This window comes from Oncorhynchus mykiss, chromosome 11 (assembly GCF_057628025.1).
Source record: "Oncorhynchus mykiss isolate SJ-2025 chromosome 11, ASM5762802v1, whole genome shotgun sequence".
Lineage (NCBI taxonomy): Eukaryota > Metazoa > Chordata > Actinopteri > Salmoniformes > Salmonidae > Oncorhynchus > Oncorhynchus mykiss.
This window is the reverse complement of record NC_143032.1, coordinates 82,147,378-82,172,577: the sequence shown is the minus strand read 5'-3', so window position 1 is coordinate 82,172,577 and position 25,200 is coordinate 82,147,378. Positions and strand designations below refer to the sequence as shown.

At 46.9% G+C, this 25,200-nt stretch overlaps 1 protein-coding gene across 7 annotated transcripts in view; it reads right to left on the bottom strand.

Moving 5' to 3' along the window:
• Positions 1–25,200, bottom strand: part of LOC110535134 (sodium-dependent phosphate transporter 2) — a 130,014-nt gene that overhangs the window by 12,899 nt on the left and 91,915 nt on the right. For all 7 annotated transcript variants that reach the window (XM_036936487.2, XM_036936491.2, XM_036936492.2 and 4 more), the window contains exons 6-9: positions 23,726–23,845; positions 9,743–9,982; positions 7,328–7,970; positions 4,866–5,051 (exon numbers count right to left, since the gene is read on the bottom strand). In XM_036936487.2, coding sequence (XP_036792382.2) covers positions 4,866–5,051; positions 7,328–7,970; positions 9,743–9,982; positions 23,726–23,845 — 1,189 coding nt within the window. The remainder of the gene's footprint in view (positions 1–4,865; positions 5,052–7,327; positions 7,971–9,742; positions 9,983–23,725; positions 23,846–25,200) is intronic.

The following is a 25,200-nucleotide window of genomic DNA, read 5'->3' as shown; positions in this document are numbered from 1 at the left end:
ATGCTTTAGATTGGTGAATGAGTCTAGCAGACAGCTATCTAAACTTGTAGTAATCACGGTCCAATTACCAACCAGGACGGGGCCCATTGATCCTCAGTTATCATGTTAAATAGGATGTGGGTACACGAGCCACTGCAGCCTACCACGATGAGTTTCATTTCCTCTGTGACCCCAAACCCCCCCCCCTATCAAAGTTGCCCATCCATGATCTAGATTCCAGAGGGTTCTAGAGTAGAGGGGTTCTATAGTGAGGATCAGGACAATAGAGTAGAGAAGGGTTGAGGACTGGGTTCCTAGCAGTGGTTCTACAGCGGTGTTTGGTTGGTTCAGTTCAGAAGACAAAGGGTTCACGCAGACTCATCAGGCAGTCAGACAGGCAGTCAGACAGGCAAGCAGTCAGACAGGCAGTCAGACAGGCAAGCAGTCAGACAGGCAGTCAGACAAGCAGTCAGACAGGCAGGCAGTCAGACAGGCAGACAGACAGGCAGGCAGTCAGACAGGCAGGCAGTCAGACAGGCAGGCAGTCAGACAGGCAGGCAGTCAGACAGGCAGTCAGACAGGCAAGCAGTCAGACAGGCAAGCAGTCAGACAGGCAAGCAGTCAGACAGGCAGTCAGACAAGCAGTCAGACAGGCAGGCAGTCAGACAGGCAGACAGACAGGCAGACAGACAGGCAGGCAGTCAGACAGGCAGTCAGACAGGCAGGCAGTCAGACAGGCAAGCAGTCAGACAGGCAGTCAGACAGGCAGGCAGTCAGGCAGACAGACAGACAGACAGACAGGCAGACAGACAGGCAGGCAGTCAGACAGGCAGTCAGACAGGCAGGCAGTCAGTCAGACAGGCAGGCAGGCAGGCAGGCAGTCAGACAGGCAAGCAGTCAGACAGGCAGTCAGACAGGCAAGCAGTCAGGCAGTCAGACAGGCAAGCAGTCAGACAGGCAGTCAGACAAGCAGTCAGACAAGCAGTCACAGGCAGTCAGACAGGCAGTCAGACAAGCAGTCACAGGCAGTCAGGCAAGCAGTCAGACAGGCAAGCAGTCAGACAGGCAAGCAGTCAGACAGGCAGTCAAACAGACAGGCAGACAGACAGGCAGACAGACAGGCAGACAAAGTGTATGAAGAGGAAGTCTATGAGTTTGTTTGTGCATTCCACTCTACATGCATGAGTCTATCAATCTGAAACACCAAGTCCACTATGCCAGTATGTGTATGCATTGACATATCTGGGATTTCATATAGGCTACATACAGGTAACTGCCAATATAAAGGAAACCTCACCATAAAGTGTCTTAATAGGGCGATGGGCCACTACGACCCAACAACTTCAATGAGCTTTGGGCACAGATTCCACAGGTGTCTGCAACTCTATTGGAGGGATGAGACACCATTCTTCCACGAGAAACTCCATAATTTGGTGATTTGTTGATGTTGGTAGAAAACACATTTTGTTACATTAAAGGCGTATTCTAAAATGTATAAAAATGGTTGTTCCGCATCAATCATTACCCTATAATGACATCACAATACCCCATAATGACATCACAATACCCCATAATGACATCACAACAACCCATAATGACATCACAATACCCCATAATGACAAAGCAGAAACATATGTAAAGAATTTTTGGGCAAATTTCTATTAAAAGAAATTACTGAAATATCACATTTACAGTGCCTTGCGAAAGTATTCAGCCCCCTTGAACTTTGCGACCTTTTGCCACATTTCAGGCTTCAAACAAAGATATAAAACTGTATTTTTTTGTGAAGAATCAACAACAAGTGGGACACAATCATGAAGTGGAACGACATTTATTGGATATTTCAAACTTTTTTAACAAATCAAAAACTGAAAAATTGGGCGTGCAAAATTATTCAGCCCCTTTACTTTCAGTGCAGCAAACTCTCTCCAGAAGTTCAGTGAGGATCTCTGAATGATCCAATGTTGACCTAAATGACTAATGATGATAAATACAATCCACCTGTGTGTAATAAAGTCTCCGTATAAATGCACCTGCACTGTGATAGTCTCAGAGGTCCGTTAAAAGCGCAGAGAGCATCATGAAGAACAAGGAACACACCAGGCAGGTCCGAGATACTGTTGTGAAGAAGTTTAAAGCCGGATTTGGATACAAAAAGATTTCCCAAGCTTTAAACATCCCAAGGAGCACTGTGCAAGCGATAATATTGAAATGGAAGGAGTATCAGATCACTGCAAATCTACCAAGACCTGGCCGTCCCTCTAAACTTTCAGCTCATACAAGGAGAAGACTGATCAGAGATGCAGCCAAGAGGCCCATGATCACTCTGGATGAACTGCAGAGATCTACAGCTGAGGTGGGAGACTCTGTCCATAGGACAACAATCAGTCGTATATTGCACAAATCTGGCCTTTATGGAAGAGTGGCAAGAAGAAAGCCATTTCTTAAAGATATCCATAAAAAGTGTCGTTTAAAGTTTGCCACAAGCCACCTGGGAGACACACCAAACATGTGGAAGAAGGTGCTCTGGTCAGATGAAACCAAAATTGAACTTTTTGGCTACAATGCAAGACGTTATGTTTGGCGTAAAAGCAACACAGCTGAACACACCATCCCCACTGTCAAACATGGTGGTGGCAGCATCATGGTTTGGGCCTGCTTTTCTTCAGCAGGGACAGGGAAGATGGTTCAAATTGATGGGAAGATGGATAGAGCCAAATACAGGACAATTCTGGAAGAAAACCTGATGGAGTCTGCAAAAGACCTGAGACTGGGACGGAGATTTGTCTTCCAACAAGACAATGATCCAAAACATAAAGCAAAATCTACAATGGAATGGTTCAAAAATAAACATATCCAGGTGTTAGAATGGCCAAGTCAAAGTCCAGACCTGAATCCAATCGAGAATCTGTGGAAAGAACTGAAAACTGCTGTTCACAAATGCTCTCCATCCAACCTCACTGAGCTCGAGCTGTTTTGCAAGGAGGAATGGGAAATAATTTCAGTCTCTCGATGTGCAAAACTGATAGAGACATACCCCAAGCGACTTACAGCTGTAATCGCAGCAAAAGGTGGCGCTACAAAGTATTAACTTAAGGGGGCTGAATAATTTTGCATGCCCAATCTTTAAAAAAGTTTGAAATATCCAATAAATTTCGTTCCACTTCATGATTGTGTACCACTTGTTGTTGATTCTTCACAAAAAATACAGTTTTATATCTTTATGTTTGAAGCCTGAATTGTGGCAAAAGGTCGCAAAGTTCAAGGGGGCCGAATACTTTCGCAAGGCACTGTACATTAGTATTGAGAACCTTTACTCAGTACTTTGTTGAAGCACCTTTGGCAGCGATTACAGCCTCGAGTCTTCTTGGGTATGACGCTACAAGCTTGACACACATTTATTTGGGAAGTTTCTCCCATTCTTCTTTGCAGATCCTCTCAAACGCAGTCGGGTTGGATGAGGAGCGTCCCTGCACAGCTATTTTCAGGTCTCTCCAGAGATGTTCGATCAGGTTCATGTCCAGGCTCTGGCTGGGCCACTCATGGACATTGAGACTTGCCCCAAAGCCACTCCTGCATTGTCTTGGCTGTGTGCTTTGGGTCTTTGTCCTGTTGGAAGGTGAACCCCCAGGCTGAGGTTCTGAGTGCTCTGGAGCAGGTTTTCATCAAGGATCTCTCTTGTACTTTTCTCCATTAATCTTTCCCTCGATCCTAACTAGTCTCCCAGTTCCTGAAAAACATCCCCACAGCATGATGCTGCCACCACCATGCTTCACCGTAGAGATGGTGCAAGGTTTCCTCCAGACGTGACGCTTGGCATTCAGGCCAAAGAGTTCAATCTTGGTTTCATCAGACCAGAGAATAATGTCCTTTAGATGCCTTTTGGCAAACTCCAAGCGGGCTGTCGTACCTTTTTACTGAAGAGTGGCTTCCATCTGGCCACTCTACCATAAAGCCCTGATTGGTGGAGTGCTGCCTAGATGGTTGTCCTTCTGGAAGGTTCTCCCATCTCCACAGTGGAGCTCTGGAGCTCATTCCGAGTGATCATCGGGTTTTTGGTCACATTCCTGACCAAGGCTTTTCACCCTCGATTGCTCAGTTTGGCCGGGCCAAACTATGCCAGATTCTAGGTAGAATCTTGGTGGTTCCAAACTTCTCCCATTTAAGAATGATGGAGGCCACTGTGTTCTTGGGGACCTTTAATGCTGCAAAAATGTTTTGGCACCCTTCCCCAGATCTGTGCCTCGAAACAATCCTGTCTCGGGGCTCTAAGGACAATTCCTTCAACCTCATGGCTTGGATTTTGCTCTCACATGCACTATCAATTGTGGGACCTTACATAGACAGGTGTGTGCCTTTCCAAATCATGTCCAATCAATTGAATTTACCACAGGTGGACTCCACTCAAAGTTGTAGAAACATCTCAAGGATGATCAATGGAAACAGGATGCACCTGAGCTCAATTAAGAGTCTCATAGCAAAGGTTCTGAATATTTATGTAAATAAGGTATTTCTGATTTTTAATACATTTGCAAGAATTTCAATAAAACTGTTTTTGCTTTGTCACTGTGTGATATATATTGATGATATATATATTTTTAATCCATTTTTAGAACAAAGCTGTAACGTAACAAAATGTGGAAAAAAATTAAGGGGTCTGAATACTTTCTGAATGCACCTTGTATCCCTCATTTACTTTATTTTGGCTGTTACCTATACGTGTGTCTGTCATCCCACCTACCCATCCTCCCAGTCAGTCACATGCAGCCCTCCCTCCTCCCTCTCACCTGGAAGGTGTGATGGGGGTGAGGTCCTTGCCCATGGTCTGGATCATTGAGCCCTCCCTCCCTCCCTCCCTTCCCCACCCCTCCCCACTCCTCTCTCACCTGGAAGGTGTGATGGGGGTGAGGTCCTTGCCCATGGTCTGGATCACCCGGCGCCCCCAAACCCAGAGGCCGCAGCAGATGCCAACTCCCCCGTAGAACAGCAACCAGATGGGGGTGGCGGCGTCCTGCATCACCCCGCCTTGGTCATAGATCATCCACAGCGCCACCAACGGGCCGATGGCGTTACTGTAGGGGGGGGGGGGGGGGGGGGTGTAGTTGTGTAAATAACATGCTGAACGCTAGCTGAATGTTCACCATTGTTCCTGTTCCCAAGGTAACTGAACTACACTGAACAAAAATATAAATGCAACATATAAAGTGTTTGGTCTCATGTTTCATGAGCTGCAATTAAAGATCCCAGAAATGTTCCATACGCAACAAAAACAGCTTATTTCTCTAAAATATTGTGCACAACACAATGCCACAGATGTCTCAAGTTGAGGGAGCCTACAATTGGCATGCTGACTACAGGAATGTTGCTGTTGCACCCATTGCTGACAGGTGTATAAAATTGAGCACACGGGCCATGCAATCTCCATAGACAAAAACATACAAATGGTCACGTTGCACCACAGACTGTCCAGGAGTTGGCGGATGCTTTAGTCCAGGTCTGGGAGGAGATCCCTCAGGAGACCATCCGCCACCTCATCAGGAGCATGCCCAGGCGTTGTAGGGAGGTCATACAGGCACGTGGCGGCCACACACACTACTGAGCCTCATTTGGACTTGTTTTAAGGACATTACATCAAAGTTGGATCAGCCTGTAGTGTGGTTTTCCACTTTAATTTTGAGTGTGACTCCAAATCCAGACCTCCATGGGTTGATAAATTTGATTTCCATTGATAATTTTTGTGTGATTTTGTTGTCGGCACATTCAACTATGTAAAGAAAAAAGTATTTAATAAGAATATTTCATTCATTCAGATCTAGGATGTGTTATTTTAGTGTTCCCTTTATTTTTTTGAGCAGTGTATATAGATTTTGGAACGAGAAGTTCGACGAGCAGGTGTCCACATACTTTTGGCCATGTCGTGTGTATATTTACACTCTGGATACCGACATTGCTCGTCCCAATATTTGTACATTTCTTAATTCCATTCTTTTACTTTTAGATTAGTGTGTATTGTTGTGAAATGTTAGATATTACTGTACTGTTGGAGCTAGGAACACAAGCATTTAGTTAGATATTACTGCCCTGTTGGAGCTAGGAACACAAGCATTTAGTTAGATATTACTGTACTGTTGGAGCTAGGAACACAAGCATTTAGTTAGATATTACTGCACTGTTGGAGCTAGGAACGCAAGCATTTAGTTAGATACTACTGCACTGTTGGAGCTAGGAACACAAGCATTTAGTTAGATATTACTGCACTGTTGGAGCTAGGAACACAAGCATTTAGTTAGATACTACTGCACTGTTGGAGCTAGAAACACAAGCATTTAGTTAGGTATTACTGCACTGTTGGAGCTAGGAACACAAGCATTTAGTTAGATATTACTGCACTGTTGGAGCTAGGAACACAAGCATTTAGTTAGATACTACTGCACTGTTGGAGCTAGGAACACATGCATTTAGTTAGATATTACTGCACTGTTGGAGCTAGGAACACAAGCATTTAGTTAGATACTACTGCACTGTTGGAGCTAGGAACACAAGCATTTAGTTAGATATTACTGCACTGTTGGAGCTAGGAACACAAGCATTTAGTTAGATATTACTGCACTGTTGGAGCTAGGAACACAAGCATTTAGTTAGATATTACTGCACTGTTGGAGCTAGGAACACAAGCATTTAGTTAGATATTACTGCACTGTTGGAGCTTGGAACACAAGCATTTAGTTAGATATTACTGCACTGTTGGAGCTAGGAACACAAGCATTTCACTACACCCGCAATAACATCTGCTAAATATTTGTGTCACCAATAACATTTGAGTAATAACTCACTATAACTTATAGTGAGTGATGTGTATAACATATGATATGGTAGTTGTGTTATGATGAATGGTAGTTACTGTAGTGGGAGAGGGGAGTCTGTGTCAGGCAGGTTCCTTTCTGTTTGAGAGGGGAGTCTGTGTCAGGCTGGTTCTTTTCTGTTTGAGAGGGGAGTCTGTGTCAGGCAGGTTCCTTTCTGTTTGAGAGGGGAGTCTGTGTCAGGCAGGTTCCTTTCTGTTTGAGAGGGGAGTCGGTGTCAGGCTGGTTCCTTTCTGTTTGAGACTAGTTTGATGGATTATAAGGCGAATGCTGGGCTGATAAAAATTGTACTTGTGTGAAAAACACTAAATCTTAATGGTCTTAATATTGAGAAGTCATCTTGTCTGCTGTAGAGTTGCAAATGTCAGTAAACTAACTCCAACAGAAATCCAACAGTGGAGAAACAAATTCTGGAAAACCTGTGAATTTTAAGAAAGTTTTCAACCTTTCTTATCCCTAGTCAGACGGAAGCAGGGGGCAGCACCCACCTGACGTCGTTGCCTCCGTGAGCGAAGGATCCAAAGCATGCGGTGAGGATCTGCAGGAAGTGGAAGAGCAGGTAGACGGTTGGCTTGTCCTTATCCCCTTCATCCTCTTCTGCGGAGTCATCCAGTGGGATGGGAGCCCCGGGCGCCCCTGCCTCCTCGCCCCCCAGGTCAGACGCCAGCTTCATCTCCACGCCGCCCTCTTCCGCCTCGATCTCGGCCTCCGCCACGGCGTTACAGTACGACGAGTAACTATCGTAACGGACCCTCTTCTTGGTGTAGGACACGCTTCCCGACCTCTCCCCCTCCCCCACCAGCTTCTCACTGTCCTCTCGGGCCTCGCGAGACTCGGAGCGGATCAGGGGCTGGACCGGCATGCCACAGATGGCGGCCGTGTAGCAGGTGTAACTGTTGTTGCGACGCAGCAGGCGGTAGTTGTTGTCTGGCGTGGGGGCGGAGTGGTCGTCCTCCAGTCGTCCCAGGTGGATCTTGTGGAGCAGGTCTTTGTAGAGACCAGAATCCTTGTGAACCGTGTGGTACACCTGGCCGTCGCTGCGGATGTGTTCCCCACCGAAGGTGAAGCTGCCGTTGGACAGTGGGGACTTGGACATGGACAGGGTACCGTTGGTCATGGAGTGGGTCCGCCCTGGGGGAGCAGAGAGGAAAATAAACATTTCGTATACGGTCTGATATACCACAGCTGTCAGCCAATCAGAATTCAGGGCTCGAACCGCCCAGTTTATAACACAGTAAATATATCAGGCATACTAAACTAATACTATTATACTACATGTATAGTGGTCTGGTCTGGGGAGCAGAGAAAGAAATAAGAAATACTAAACGTTAATATAGTAACTCTAAAAGTTAGTATGAGGTCATGGAGTGGGAGTGGCCTGGGTAGCAGGAGGAATGAGCGTGACAGAACTGCTCTGGTCTACTTTCCTCTGCTCTAAAATCAGAGGTGGTTTGGCGGTGAAGTACTATTGTCAGCGGGCCAACATGATCTTGTGGTGGACCCTCAAAGTATATGGGTTAAAACCCAGTGGCTCAGCCTCTCCCGTCTCTATACTGACGGACATCTGAAACGTGAAGTCTCTCCCGTCTCTATACTGACGGACATCTGAAACGTGAAGTCTCTCCCGTCTCTATACTGACGGACATCTGAAACGTGAAGCCTCTCCCGTCTCTATACTGACGGACATCTGAAACGAGAAGCCTCTCCCGTCTCTATACTGACGGACATCTGAAACGTGAAGCCTCTCCCGTCTCTATACTGACGGACATCTGAAACGTGAAGCCTCTCCCGTCTCTATACTGACGGACATCTGAAACGTGAAGCCTCTCCCGTCTCTATACTGACGGACATCTGAAACGTGAAGCCTCTCCCGTCTCTATACTGACGGACATCTGAAACGTGAAGCCTCTCCCGTCTCTATACTGACGTACATCTGAAACGAGAAGCCTCTCCTGTCTCTATACTGACGTACATCTGAAACGTGAAGTCTCTCCTGTCTCTATACTGACGTACATCTGAAACGAGAAGCCTCTCCTGTCTCTATACTGACGTACATCTGAAACGAGAAGCCTCTCCCGTCTCTATACTGACGGACATCTGAAACGTGAAGTCTCTCCTGTCTCTATACTGACGGACATCTGAAACGAGAAGCCTCTCCTGTCTCTATACTGACGGACATCTGAAACGTGAAGTCTCTCCTGTCTCTATACTGACGGACATCTGAAACGTGAAGCCTCTCCCGTCTCTATACTGACGGACATCTGAAACGTGAAGCCTCTCCCGTCTCTATACTGACGGACATCTGAAACGTGAAGCCTCTCCCGTCTCTATACTGACGTACATCTGAAACGAGAAGCCTCTCCTGTCTCTATACTGACGGACATCTGAAACGTGAAGTCTCTCCTGTCTCTATACTGACGGACATCTGAAACGTGAAGTCTCTCCTGTCTCTATACTGATATTCATCTGAAACGTGAAGCCTCTCCCGTCTCTATACTGACGTACATCTGAAACGTGAAGCCTCTCCCGTCTCTATACTGACGGACATCTGAAACGTGAAGTCTCTCCTGTCTCTATACTGACGGACATCTGAAACGTGAAGTCTCTCCTGTCTCTATACTGACGGACATCTGAAACGTGAAGTCTCTCCTGTCTCTATACTGACGGACATCTGAAACGAGAAGCCTCTCCTGTCTCTATACTGACGGACATCTGAAACGTGAAGTCTCTCCTGTCTCTATACTGACGGACATCTGAAACGTGAAGTCTCTCCTGTCTCTATACTGATATTCATCTGAAACGTGAAGTCTCTCCTGTCTCTATACTGTACATCTGGGACCTGAAGACTTGTATTAGCTCCCCGGCAGGTAATGCTAAGGCTTTAGCTCAGCGGGCCAACTGACCGTAGACCCGTCCGTTGGGCAGGACAGTGCCTCCATTGGCCAGGCTGTTGAGCTCTCCGGTGGCCTCTCCTCTCCGCGACTCTCCTCCGGTGCCACCCGTTAACGGCAGCACAGCGTCATCCGTCATCTTGGCGCCCGGTAGCTCCTTGAACACGGGAGTGTCCTCCTCCTCCTCTGGGATCTGATCTAAGGACTCGTCTGAGATACGTGACAAGGCAGCGTGCTCCTTCTTCATGCGACCTGACCAAGGGGACAGGGGGACAGCATCGTTACACACGTGTTTCCCCCGTTGCCGCAACTCCCAAAAACAGAATAAAAAATAAATAAATACAATTGTTTAGAAAAATAAATAAAAATTGGGATGGTAAAGCGTGTAAATTTAAATGACTATAACCATATACAGTTGAAGTTGGAAGTTTACATACACTTAGGTTTGAGTCATGAAAACTTGTTTTTCAACCACTCCACAAATTTCTTGTTAACAAACTATAGTTTTGGCAAGTCTGTTAGGACATCTACTTTGTGCATGACAAGTTATTTTTCCAACAATTGTTTACAGACAGATTATTTCACTTATAATTCACTGTATCACAATTCCAGTGGGTCAGAAGTTTACATACACTAAGTTGACTGTGCCTTTAAACAACTTGGAAAATTCCAGAAAATGATGTCATGGCTTTAGAAGCTTCTGATAGGCTAATTGACATCATTTGAGTCAATTGGAGGTGTACCTGTAGATGTATTTCAAGGCCTATCTTCAAACTCAGTGCCTCTTTGCTTGACATCAAACAGGAGTACAAACAGTGGTACAAACAGTACGCAAGTTTAAACACCATGAGACCACGCAGCCGTCATACCACTCAGGAAGGAGACGCGTTCTGTCTACTTGAGATGAACGTACTTTGGTGAAAAGTAAAAAAGAGAAAAGTACAAATCAATCCCAGAACAACAGCAAAGGATCTTGTGAAGATGCTGGAGGAAACTGGTACAAAAGTATCTATATCCACAGTAAAAGGAGTCCTATATCGACATAACCTGAAAGGCCACTCAGCAAGGAAGAAGCCACTGCCTCAAAACCGCCATAAAAAAGCCAGACTACGTTTTGCAACTGCACATGGGGACAAAGATCGTTCTTTTTGGAGAAATATCCTCTGGTCTGATCAAACAAAAATAGAACTGTTTGGCCATAATGATCATCGTTATGTTTGGAAGAAAGGGGGAGGCTTGCAAGCCGAAGAACACCATCCCAACCGTGAAGCACGTGGGTTGCAGCATCATGTTGTGGGGGTGCTTTGCTGCAGGAGGGACTGGTGCACTTCACAAAATAGATGGCATCATGAGGTAGCAATAGTATGTGGATATATTGAAGCAACATCTCAAGACATCAGTCAGGCAGGAAGTTAAAGCTTGGTCGCAAATGGGTCTTCCAACTGGACAATGACCCCAAGCAAACTTCCAAAGTTGTGGCAAAATGGCTAAAGGACAATAAAGTCAAGGTATTGGAGTGGCCATCACAAAGCCCTGACCTCAATCCTATAGAAAATTTGTGGGCAGAACTGAAAAAGCTTGTGCGAGCAAGGAGGCCTACAAACCTGACTCAGTTACACCAGCTCTGTCAGGAGGAATGGGCCAAAATTCACCCAACGTATTGTGGGAAGCTTGTGGAAGGCTACCCGAAACGTTTGACCCAAGTTAAACAATTTAAAGGCAATGATACCAAATACTAACTGAGTGTATGTAAACTTCTGACCCACTGGGAATGTGATGAAAGAAATAAAAACCTTAAATAAATGATTCTTTATACTATTATTCTGACATTTCACATTCTTAAAATAAAGTGGTGATCCTAAATGACCTAAGACAAGGGAATTTTTTACTAGGATTAAATGTCATGAATTGTGAAATACGGAGTTTAAATGTTTTTGGCTAAGGTGTAAGTAAACTTCCGACTTCAAATGTGTATATAGATGGATAGTTTGGATCTACAGTGCCTTGCGAAAGTATTCGGCCCCCTTGAACTTTGCGACCTTTTGTCACATTTCAGGCTTCAAACATAAAGATATAAAACTGTATTTTTTTGTGAAGAATCAACAACAAGTGGGACACAATCATGAAGTGGAACAACATTTATTGTATATTTCAAACTTTTTTAACAAATCAAAAACTGAAAAATTGGGCGTGCAAAATTATTCAGCCCCTTTACTTTCAGTGCAGCAAACTCTCTCCAGAAGTTCAGTGAGGATCTCTGAATGATCCAATGTTGACCTAAATGACTAATGATGATAAATACAATCCACCTGTGTGTAATCAAGTCTCCGTATAAATGCACCTGCACTGTGATAGTCTCAGAGGTCCGTTAAAAGCGCAGAGAGCATCATGAAGAACAAGGAACACACCAGGCAGGTCCGAGATACTGTTGTGAAGAAGTTTAAAGCCGGATTTGGATACAAAATGATTTCCCAAGCTTTAAACATCCCAAGGAGCACTGTGCAAGCGATAATATTGAAATGGAAGGAGTATCAGACCACTGCAAATCTACCTGGCCGTCCCTCTAAACTTTCAGCTCATACAAGGAGAAGACTGATCAGAGATGCAGCCAAGAGGCCCATGATCACTCTGGATTAACTGCAGAGATCTACAGCTGAGGTGGGAGACTCTGTCCATAGGACAACAATCAGTCGTATATTGCACAAATCTGGCCTTTATGGAAGAGTGGCAAGAAGAAAGCCATTTCTTAAAGATATCCATAAAAAGTGTTGTTTAAAGTTTGCCACAAGCCACACCAAACATGTGGAAGAAGGTGCTCTGGTCAGATGAAACCAAAATTGAACTTTTTGGCAACAATGCAAAACGTTATGTTTGGCGTAAAAGCAATACAGCTGAACACACCATCCCCACTGTCAAACATGGTGGTGGCAGCATCATGGTTTGGGCCTGCTTTTCTTCAGCAGGGACAGGGAAGATGGTTAAAATTGATGGGAAGATGGATGGAGCCAAATACAGGACCATTCTGGAAGAAAACCTGATGGATTCTGCAAAAGACCTGAGACTGGGACGGAGATTTGTCTTCCAACAAGACAATGATCCAAAACATAAAGCAAAATCTACAATGGAATGGTTCAAAAATAAACATATCCAGGTGTTAGAATGGCCAAGTCAAAGTCCAGACCTGAATCCAATCGAGAATCTGTGGAAAGAACTGAAAACTGCTGTTCACAAATGCTCTCCATCCAACCTCACTGAGCTCGAGCTGTTTTGCAAGGAGGAATGGGAAAAAATGTCAGTCTCTCGATGTGCAAAACTGATAGAGACATACCCCAAGCGACTTACAGCTGTAATCGCAGCAAAAGGTGGCGCTACAAAGTATTAACTTAAGGGGGCTGAATAATTTTGCACGCCCAATTTTTCAGTTTTTTATTTGTTAAAAAAGTTTGAAATATCCAATAAATGTCGTTCCACTTCATGATTGTGTCCCACTTGTTGTTGATTCTTCACAAAAAAATACAGTTTTATATCTTTATGTCTGATCTAATGAAGCTATATATTTTCATTTAAATTTTTTTTTTTGATAACTAACAATCACTAAAATAAAAAAATTGACAGAATCTAACATTTCCAACAACGTCATGGCACGGAGCCCCCATTGACTTAGTCAACGTCATGGCACGGGGCCCCCATTGACTTAGTCAACGTCATGGCACGGGGCCCCCATTGACTTAGTCAACGTCATGGCACGGGGCCCCCATTGACTTAGTCAACGTCATGGCACGAGGACCCCATTGACTTAGTCAACGTCATGGCACGGGGCCCCCATTGACTTAGTCAACGTCATGGCACGAGGACCCCATTGACTTAGTCAACGTCATGGCACGGGGCCCCCATTGACTTAGTCAACGTCATGGCACGGGGCCCCCATTGACTTAGTCAACGTCATGGCACGGGGCCCCCATTGACTTAGTCAACGTCATGGCACGAGGACCCCATTGACTTAGTCAACGTCATGGCACGAGGCCCCCATTGACTTAGTCAACGTCATGGCACGGAGCCCCCATTGACTTAGTCAACGTCATGGCACGGAGCCCCCATTGACTTAGTCAATGTTTGAGTCACTCAGATGGCTTATACCGTGTTCTTATGGTATGACAAAAGGTGTAGAATTGCAAGAAAATAGTTTTTAAAAACTGCAGTATTTTGTGTCTGCGGCCAAGAGGAAGGCATCTAGTGGACCAAGCCCACTACTCAAAAGTCACACAAATATATAGTACTTATACAGGTACTGAGTCACTGCCACTGTCAATGGACGTGTAGGGAGCTCTCGATCCCGGAACAGGGTTGTGTTCATTAAGCATGAAACTGAACAAAAACAGGGAGGGACTACCTGACCTTGTCCAATAAGAAACACTTGTTTTCCTTTTCAGTAGCATTAACGTTTGTGTCCTCTAATGAAAGGCACCCTGGTTAGAACTAACAGGTCTGCTTCACTGATACCATCTAGCCTACAGAGCTGTCTGAGACTACAGTCATGGTCACTGATACCATCTAGCCTACCGAGGTGTCTGAGACTACAGTCATGATCACTGATACCATCTAGCCTACCGAGCTGTCTGAGACTACAGTCATGATCACTGATACCATCTAGCCTACAGAGGTGTCTGAGACTACAGTCATGATCACTGATACCATCTAGCCTACCGAGGTGTCTGAGACTACAGTCATGATCACTGATACCATCTAGCCTACCGAGCTGTCTGAGACTACAGTCATGATCACTGATACCATCTAGCCTACCGAGCTGTCTGAGACTACAGTCATGGTCACTGATACCATCTAGCCTACCGAGCTGTCTGAGACTACAGTCATGATCACTGATACCATCTAGCCTACCGAGCTGTCTGAGACTACAGTCATGGTCACTGATACCATCTAGCCTACCGAGCTGTCTGAGACTACAGTCATGGTCACTGATACCATCTAGCCTACCGAGCTGTCTGAGACTACAGTCATGATCACTGATACCATCTAGCCTACCGAGCTGTCTGAGACTACAGTCATGGTCACTGATACCATCTAGCCTACCGAGGTGTCTGAGACTACAGTCATGATCACTGATACCATCTAGCCTACCGAGCTGTCTGAGACTACAGTCATGATCACTGATACCATCTAGCCTACCGAGGTGTCTGAGACTACAGTCATGGTCACTGATACCATCTAGCCTACCGAGGTGTCTGAGACTACAGTCATGATCACTGATACCATCTAGCCTACCGAGCTGTCTGAGACTACAGTCATGGTCACTGATACCATCTAGCCAACAGAGCTGTGAACAACGGTCATGTTCAGTAGACAAAGTTTAAGAATACAGTCTGAAACTGACACCACAGTACTCCCTAGTTCCCTGACACCCACTGGACTCTGATATTAGGCTCATAATTGAGCGTCACAGAGCTTACCCAAGGCTCTTACAGATTTCAAACTGGGGGCTGACCTTACCCTTCTGACAGGCCAAATAAATAGCAACCTAACCGAGAGAGAAAAATGACATTGTGTCTATGAAGAGGATCCTGGGAATTTTACTTATTAAATCATTTTTCTTTCAAAATGTCCAATAATCAAGTGCCATCCCTCCTCCGATACAAAGGGCCATCCCTCCTCTGATACAAAGGGCCATCCCTCCTCTGATACAAAGGGCCATCCCTCCTCTGATACAAAGGGCCATCCCTCCTCTGATACAAAGGGCCATCCCTCCTCTGATACAAAGGGCCATCCCTCCTCTGATACAAAGGGCCATCCCTCCTCTGATACAAAGGGCCATCCCTCCTCTGATACAAAGGGCCATCCCTCCTCTGATACAAAGGGCCATCCCTCCTCCGATACAAAGGGCCATCCCTCCTCTGATACAAAGGGCCATCCCTCCTCTGATACAAAGGGCCATCCCTCCTCTGATACAAAGGGCCATCCCTCCTCTGATACAAAGGGCCATCCCTCCTCTGATACAAAGGGCCATCCCTCCGCTGATACAAAGGGCCATCCCTCCTCTGATACAAAGGGCCATCCCTCCTCTGATACAAAGGGCCATCCCTCCTCTGATACAAAGGGCCATCCCTCCTCTGATACAAAGGGCCATCCCTCCTCCGATACAAAGGGCCATCCCTCCTCCGATACAAAGGGCCATCCCTCCTCCGATACAAAGGGCCATCAAACCTCCGATACAAAGGGCCATCCCTCCTCTGATACAAAGGGCCATCCCTCCTCTGATACAAAGGGCCATCCCTCCTCCGATACAAAGGGCCATCCCTCCTCCGATACAAAGGGCCATCCCTCCTCCGATACAAAGGGCCATCCCTCCTCCGATACAAAGGGCCATCCCTCCTCCGATACAAAGGGCCATCCCTCCTCTGATACAAAGGGCCATCAAACCTCTGATACAAAGGGCCATCCCTCCTCCGATACAAAGGGCCATCCCTCCTCTGATACAAAGGGCCATCCCTCCTCTGATACAAAGGGCCATCCCTCCTCTGATACAAAGGGCCATCCCTCCTCTGATACAAAGGGCCATCCCTCCTCTGATACAAAGGGCCATCCCTCCTCTGATACAAAGGGCCATCCCTCCTCTGATACAAAGGGCCATCCCTCTGATACAAAGGGCCATCCCTCCTCTGATACAAAGGGCCATCCCTCCTCTGATACAAAGGGCCATCCCTCCTCTGATACAAAGGGCCATCCCTCCTCTGATACAAAGGGCCATACCACCTCTGATACAAAGGGCCATACCACCTCTGATACAAAGGGCCATACCTCCTCTGATACAAATGGCCATCCCTCCTCTGATACAAAGGGCCATCCCTCCTCTGATACAAAGGGCCATCCCTCCTCCGATACAAAGGGCCATCCCTCCTCCGATACAAAGGGCCATCCCTCCTCCGATACAAAGGGCCATACCTCATCTGATACAAAGGGCCATCCCTCCTCTGATACAAAGGGCCATACCTCCTCTGATACAAAGGGCCATACCTCCTCTGATACAAAGGGCCATCCCTCCTCTGATACAAAGGGCCATCCCTCCTCTGATACAAAGGGCCATCCCTCCTCCGATACAAAGGGCCATCCCTCCTCTGATACAAAGGGCCATCCCTCCTCTGATACAAAGGGCCATCCCTCCTCTGATACAAAGGGCCATCCCTCCTCCGATACAAAGGGCCATCAAACCTCTGATACAAAGGGCCATCCCTCCTCTGATACAAAGGGCCATCCCTCCTCCGATACAAAGGGCCATCCCTCCTCCGATACAAAGGGCCATCCCTACTCCGATACAAAGGGCCATCCCTCCTCTGATACAAAGGGCCATCAAACTTCTGATACAAAGGGCCATCCCTCCTCCGATACAAAGGGCCATCCCTCCTCTGATACAAAGGGCCATCAAACCTCTGATACAAAGGGCCATCCCTCCTCTGATACAAAGGGCCATCCCTCCTCTGATACAAAGGGCCATCCCTCCTCTGATACAAAGGGCCATCCCTCCTCTGATACAAAGGGCCATCCCTCCTCTGATACAAAGGGCCATCCCTCCTCTGATACAAAGGGCCATCCCTCCTCTGATACAAAGGGCCATCCCTCCTCTGATACAAAGGGCCATCCCTCCTCCGATACAAAGGGCCATCCCTCCTCCGATACAAAGGGCCATCCCTCTGATACAAAGGGCCATCCCTTCTCTGATACAAAGGGCCATCCCTCCTCTGATACAAAGGGCCATCCCTCCTCTGATACAAAGGGCCATCCCTCCTCTGATACAAAGGGCCATCCCTCCTCTGATACAAAGGGCCATACCTCCTCTGATACAAAGGGCCATACCTCCTCTGATACAAAGGGCCATCCCTCCTCTGATACAAAGGGCCATCCCTCCTCTGATACAAAGGGCCATCCCTCCTCTGATACAAAGGGCCATCCCTCCTCTGATACAAAGGGCCATCCCTCCTCCGATACAAAGGGCCATCCCTCCTCTGATACAAAGGGCCATCCCTCCTCTGATACAAAGGACCATACCTCCTCTGATACAAAGGGCCATCCCTCCTCTGATACAAAGGGCCATACCTCCTGTGATACAAAGGGCCATCAAACCTCTGATACAAAGGGCCATCCCTCCTCTGATACAAAGGGCCATCCCTCCTCTGATACAAAGGGCCATCCCTCCTTTGATACAAAGGGCCATCCCTCCTCTGATACAAAGGGCCATCCCTCCTCTGATACAAAGGGCCATCCCTCCTCCGATACAAAGGGCCATCCCTCCTCCGATACAAAGGGCCATCCCTCCTCCGATACAAAGGGCCATCCCTCCTCCGATACAAAGGGCCATCCCTCCTCCGATACAAAGGGCCATCCCTCCTCCGATACAAAGGGCCATCCCTCCTCCGATACAAAGGGCCATCCCTCCTCCGATACAAAGGGCCATCCCTCCTCCGATACAAAGGGCCATCCCTCCTCTGATACAAAGGGCCATCCCTCCTCTGATACAAAGGGCCATCCCTCCTCTGATACAAAGGGCCATCCCTCCTCTGATACAAAGGGCCATCCCTCCTCTGATACAAAGGGCCATCCCTCCTCTGATACAAAGGGCCATCCCTCCTCTGATACAAAGGGCCATCCCTCCTCCGATACAAAGGGCCATCCCTCCTCCGATACAAAGGGCCATCCCTCCTCCGATACAAAGGGCCATCCCTCCTCCGATACAAAGGGCCATCCCTCCTCTGATACAAAGGGCCATCCCTCCTCTGATACAAAGGGCCATCCCTCCTCTGATACAAAGGGCCATCCCTCCTCTGATACAAAGGGCCATCCCTCCTCTGATACAAAGGGCCATCCCTCCTCTGATACAAAGGGCCATCCCTCCTCCGATACAAAGGGCCATCAAACCTCTGATACAAAGGGCCATCCCTCCTCCGATACAAAGGGCCATCCCTCCTCCGATACAAAGGGCCATCCCTCCTCCGATACAAAGGGCCATCCCTCCTCTGATAAAAAGGGCCATCCCTCCTCTGATACAAAGGGCCATCAAACCTCTGATACAAAGGGCCATCCCTCCTCCGATACAAAGGGCCATCAAACCTCTGATACAAAGGGCCATCCCTCCTCTGATACAAAGGGCCATCCCTCCTCTGATACAAAGGGCCATCCCTCCTCTGATACAAAGGGCCATCCCTCCTCTGATACAAAGGGCCATCCCTCCTCTGATACAAAGGGCCATCCCTCCTCTGATACAAAGGGCCATCCCTCCTCCGATACAAAGGGCCATCCCTCTGATACAAAGGGCCATCCCTCCTCTGATACAAAGGGCCATCCCTCCTCTGATACAAAGGGCCATCCCTCCTCTGATACAAAGGGCCATCCCTCCTCTGATACAAAGGGCCATACCTCCTCTGATACAAAGGGCCATACCTCCTCTGATACAAAGGGCCATCCCTCCTCTGATACAAAGGGCCATCCCTCCTCTGATACAAAGGGCCATCCCTCCTCTGATACAAAGGGCCATCCCTCCTCTGATACAAAGGGCCATCCCTCCTCTGATACAAAGGGCCATCCCTCCTCTGATACAAAGGGCCATCCCTCCTCCGATACAAAGGGCCATCCCTCCTCCGATACAAAGGGCCATCCCTCCTCTGATACAAAGGGCCATCCCTCCTCTGATACAAAGGGCCATCCCTCCTCCGATACAAAGGGCCATCCCTCCTCTGATACAAAGGGCCATCCCTCCTCTGATACAAAGGGCCATCCCTCCTCTGATACAAAGGGCCATCCCTCCTCCGATACAAAGGGCCATCCCTCCTCTGATACAAAGGGCCATCCCTCCTCTGATACAAAGGGCCATACCTCCTCTGATACAAAGGGCCATACCTCCTCTGATACAAAGGGCCATACCTCCTCTGATACAAAGGGCCATCCCTCCTCTGATACAAAGGGCCATCCCTCCTCTGATACAAAGGGCCATCCCTCCTCCGATACAAAGGGCCATCCCTCCTCCGATACAAAGGGCCATCCCTCCTCTGATACAAAGGGCCATACCTCCTCTGATACAAAGGGCCATCCCTCCTCTGATACAAAGGGCCATACCTCCTCTGATACAAAGGGCCATACCTCCTCTGATACAAAGGGCCATCCCTCCTCTGATACAAAGGGCCATCCCTCCTCTGATACAAAGGGCCATCCCTCCTCCGATACAAAGGGCCATCCCTCCTCTGATACAAAGGGCCATCCCTCCTCTGATACAAAGGGCCATCCCTCCTCTGATACAAAGGGCCATCCCTCCTCTGATACAAAGGGCCACCCCTCCTCTGATACAAGAGGAGGGATGGCACAGTGGGAATCGAACACACTATCCTGGCGTTGCAAGCGCCATGCTCTACCAACTGAATCACACAGGTCCCAACCCTAATCAAACCCTTAACCAAACCCTAATCAAACCCTTAACCAAACCCTAATCAAAACCCTAACTTCAACCCTAACCAAAACCAAAACCCTAACCCCTAACCAAAACCCTAACCTAACCAAACAAAAACCTATTCCAGAATGTTCCTAATTTCCCCTAACCAACCAGAATCTTAAATAGGTCTTACTCTTTCTAGCTAGCTGGGGTTCAGGGTTAGTGGGTTTAAAATGTTTCCTTTTGGCAAGGGGGGGGGGTGAAAGTCCACATCGGCTGGCAGAAGCTGTTTGGTTTCAGAAGGGTACACAGTCTGAGGAGGCCAGAGACCAGGGTGGGGGGCTCTGTAGCAGGGGACTCAAGTCTTTTGTCTGGCATGGTTCAGTCAGTCTGGGTGTCCAGAGGGCTTTGAAGGCGGCGTGAGAAATAGACACAAAGGAGCTCTCAAATACTTCCAGGCAGTGGAGGCTCCTCAGAGGATGAAGGGGAGGACAAGTGGTGGAGAAATTACTCCATTATCATACTTGAGAGTAAAAGAAAAGTCCCCCAGTAAACTACTACTTGAGTAAAAGTCACCCAGTAAATTACTACTTGAGTAAAAGTCCCCCAGTAAACTACTACTTGAGTAAAAGTCAACCAGTAAACTACTACTTGAGTAACAGTCAACCAGTAAATTACTACTTGAGTAAAAGTCCCCCAGTAAACTACTACTTGAGTAACAGTCAACCAGTAAACTACTACTTGAGTAACAGTCAACCAGTAAACTACTACTTGAGTAACAGTCAACCAGTAAACTACTACTTGAGTAACAGTCAACCAGTAAACTACTACTTGAGTAAAAGTCACCCAGTAAACTACTCGAGTAAAAGTTTAAAAGTATTTGATAACAAAAGTATCAAAAGTAAATGTAATTGCTAAAATATACTTAAGTATCAAAAGTAAAAGTATAAATAATTTCAACTTCCTTATATTAAGCAAATGGCACCATTTTCTTGTTTTTTTTAAAATTTATTTTATTTGCAGATAGCCAGGGGCACACTCCAACACTACAGACAAAGCATGTGTGTTTAGTGAGTCCACCAGATCAGAGACAGTAGGGATGACCAAGGATGTTCTCTGTTTAGTGAGTCCGTCAGACCAGAGGCAGTAGAGATGACCAAGGATGTTCTCTGTTTAGTGAGTCCGTCAGACCAGAGGCAGTAGAGAGATGACCAAGGATGTTCTCTGTTTAGTGAGTCCGTCAGACCAGAGGCAGTAGAGATGACCAGGGATGTTCTCTGTTTAGTGAGTCCGTCAGACCAGAGGCAGTAGAGATGACCAGGGATGTTCTCTGTTTAGTGAGTCCGTCAGACCAGAGGCAGTAGAGATGACCAAGGATGTTCTCTGTTTAGTGAGTCCGTCAGACCAGAGGCAGTAGAGATGACCAGGGATGTTCTCTGTTTAGTGAGTCCGTCAGACCAGAGGCAGTAGAGATGACCAAGGATGTTCTCTGTTTAGTGAGTCCGCCAGATCAGAGGCAGTAGAGATGACCAGGGATGTTCTGTTTAGTGAGTCCACCAGACCAGAGGCAGTAGAGATGACCAAGGATGTTCTCTGTTTAGTGAGTCCGCCAGATCAGAGGCAGTAGAGATGACCAGGGATGTTCTGTTTAGTGAGTCCACCAGACCAGAGGCAGTAGAGATGTCCAAGGATGTTCTCTGTTTAGTGAGTCCGCCAGATCAGAGGCAGTAGAGATGACCAAGGATGTTCTCTGTTTAGTGAGTCCGCCAGACCAGAGGCAGTAGAGATGTCCAAGGATGTTCTCTGTTTAGTGAGTCCACCAGACCAGAGGCAGTAGAGATGACCAAGGATGTTCTCTGTTTAGTGAGTCCGCCAGATCAGAGGCAGTAGAGATGACCAGGGATGTTCTGTTTAGTGAGTCCACCAGACCAGAGGCAGTAGAGATGACCAAGGATGTTCTCTGTTTAGTGAGTCCGCCAGATCAGAGGCAGTAGAGATGACCAGGGATGTTCTGTTTAGTGAGTCCACCAGACCAGAGGCAGTAGAGATGACCAAGGATGTTCTCTGTTTAGTGAGTCCGTCAGACCAGAGGCAGTAGAGATGACCAAGGATGTTCTCTGTTTAGTGAGTCCGTCAGACCAGAGGCAGTAGAGATGACCAAGGATGTTCTCTGTTTAGTGAGTCCGTCAGACCAGAGGCAGTAGAGATGACCAAGGATGTTCTCTGTTTAGTGAGTCCGTCAGACCAGAGGCAGTAGAGATGACCAGGGATGTTCTGTTTAGTGAGTCCGTCAGACCAGAGGCAGTAGAGATGACCAGGGATGTTCTGTTTAGTGAGTCCACCAGACCAGAGGCAGTAGAGATGACCAAGGATGTTCTCTGTTTAGTGAGTCCGTCAGACCAGAGGCAGTAGAGATGACCAGGGATGTTCTGTTTAGTGAGTCCACCAGACCAGAGGCAGTAGAGATGTCCAAGGATGTTCTCTGTTTAGTGCGCATGACCCTTTTCCTGTCCTGCTAAGCATTCAAAATGTAGCGAGTACTTTTGGGTGTCAGGGAAAATGTATGTAAAAAAAACACATTATTTTCTTTAGGAATGTAGTGAAGTAAAAGTTGTCAAAAATATAAATAATAAAGTAAAGTACAGATACCCCCAAAAAAAACTACTTACGCAGTACTTTAACGTATTTTTACTGAAGTACTTTACACCGCTAGGGAGGACCATCCTGCTCAGTGAATTTCATAATAGTAATAATAAAACGATTAAAATAAAAAATGTAAAAGTGATCTTTAAAAAAAAAAATTTTTTTTTTTAGATAAAACTATACGAAATACATTCACGTCACCAAAAAAAACGGATTAAAACATGTTGTTTTGCAATGAAGGTCTAACAGTAGCCTCAACTCCACCGTCAAGGGCAGTGGGGTTCCTAAACCTTTTCCCCCCCTGGGGCCATCATTGGAGAATACCTACGGGCTAAAACAACATTAGCTAGTTAGCATTGGGCTAGTTGATCTGGACCATTCTGACACGGCAGATAACTATTTATAAAGGTATACAATGAATGACATGACAGGAAAACTGCTGATGCAATTTCAAATTTGTCATTCTATTATTATAACTTTAAAAATGTAGGTTAAAAACCCGACTGAGCAGTTGATCAGGGGTGTATTCATTCCCATCCCCCTGATTCTGTTGCAAAACGGTTTCCTTCAACTGAAGCAAACGGAACGGAAAGGAGGAGGGACCAACATGAATTTGTCCAATAAAAACAGAACTGTTTTGCAGCGGTTGGACTAAATGATTACACACCGGATCAGCTAGATGCAGGCAAGAGTGTGCAAGGCGGTATCGAATGTGTCTCTGTCACCTTGATTACTCTAATTTGTCTCTCGAAACCTGTGCACCTTGTTATAAACTTTCATTTGTAGGCTAGGTTGTAGCAGCCTCGTGATGTGTATTAGGGAGGATAAAATTATCTTACACACACACACACACACACACACACACACACACACACACACACACACAACAGTGAGAGAGAGAGAGAGAGAGAGAGGGTGACACCTACTTGTTATCTTCCGTCTCATCCAGGGGCAGACAGCGAACCACACCACGGCAGCACAGACCAGAGCCCCAGCCAGCGTGATCAGAGCTATAGCCCACACCGGTAACATCTCCAGACCTAGCACTGAGCGGGAGAGAGAGAGACACACACGTCGAAACAGAGTGGTAAGCCCAGCAATGCAAAACATAATTGTAGAAAGAAATCCCAGTTTCCACATGATAGACACTGGTATAGTGCTAGAAATAAAGATGGTGAAGCTATTACATGGACCACCAGTCTAGTGTTAGGACCAGGGTTAGGTTAAGTCTCAGTTCCTACATGGAGAGCCAGTCTAGTGTTAGGGCCAGGGCCAGGGTTAAGTCTCAGTTCCTACATGGAGAGCCAGTCTAGTGTTAGGACCAGGGTTAGGTTAAGTCTCAGTTCCTACATGGAGAGCCAGTCTAGTGTTAGGACCAGGGTTAGGTTAAGTCTCAGTTCTGACATGGAGAGCCAGTCTAGTGTTAGGACCAGGGTTAGGTTAAGTCTCAGTTCTGACATGGACCACCAGTCTAAAGGGTCAGGACCAGGGTTAAGTCTCAGTTCTGACATGGACCACCAGTCTAAAGGGTTAGGACCAGGGTTAAGTCTCAGTTCTGACATGGACCACCAGTCTAAAGGGTTAGGACCAGGGTTAAGTCTCAGTTCTGACATGGACCACCAGTCTAAAGGGTTAGGACCAGGGTTAGGTTAAGTCTCAGTTCCTACATGGAGAGCCAGTCTAGTGTTAGGACCAGGGTTAGGTTAAGTCTCAGTTCCTACATGGAGAGCCAGTCTAGTGTTAGGACCAGGGTTAGGTTAAGTCTCAGTTCTGACATGGAGAGCCAGTCTAGTGTTAGGACCAGGGTTAGGTTAAGTCTCAGTTCTGACATGGACCACCAGTCTAAAGGGTTAGGACCAGGGTTAAGTCTCAGTTCTGACATGGACCACCAGTCTAAAGGGTTAGGACCAGGGTTAAGTCTCAGTTCTGACATGGACCACCAGTCTAAAGGGTTAGGACCAGGGTTAAGTCTCAGTTCTGACATGGACCACCAGTCTAAAGGGTTAGGACCAGGGTTAGGTTAAGTCTCAGTTCCTACATGGACCACCAGTCTAGTGTTAGGGCCAGGGTTAGGTTAAGTCTCAGTTCCTACATGGAGAGCCAGTCTAGTGTTAGGACCAGGGTTAGGTTAAGTCTCAGTTCCTACATGGACCACCAGTCTAGTGTTAGGACCAGGGTTAAGTCTCAGTTCTGACATGGACCACCAGTCTAAAGGGTTAGGGCCAGGGTTAGGTTAAGTCTCAGTTCCTACATGGACCACCAGTCTAGTGTCAGGACCAGGGTTAAGTCTCAGTTCTTACATGGACCACCAGTCTAGTGTTAGGACCAGGGTTAAGTCTCAGTTCTTACATGGACCACCAGTCTAGTGTTAGGACCAGGGTTAAGTCTCAGTTCTTACATG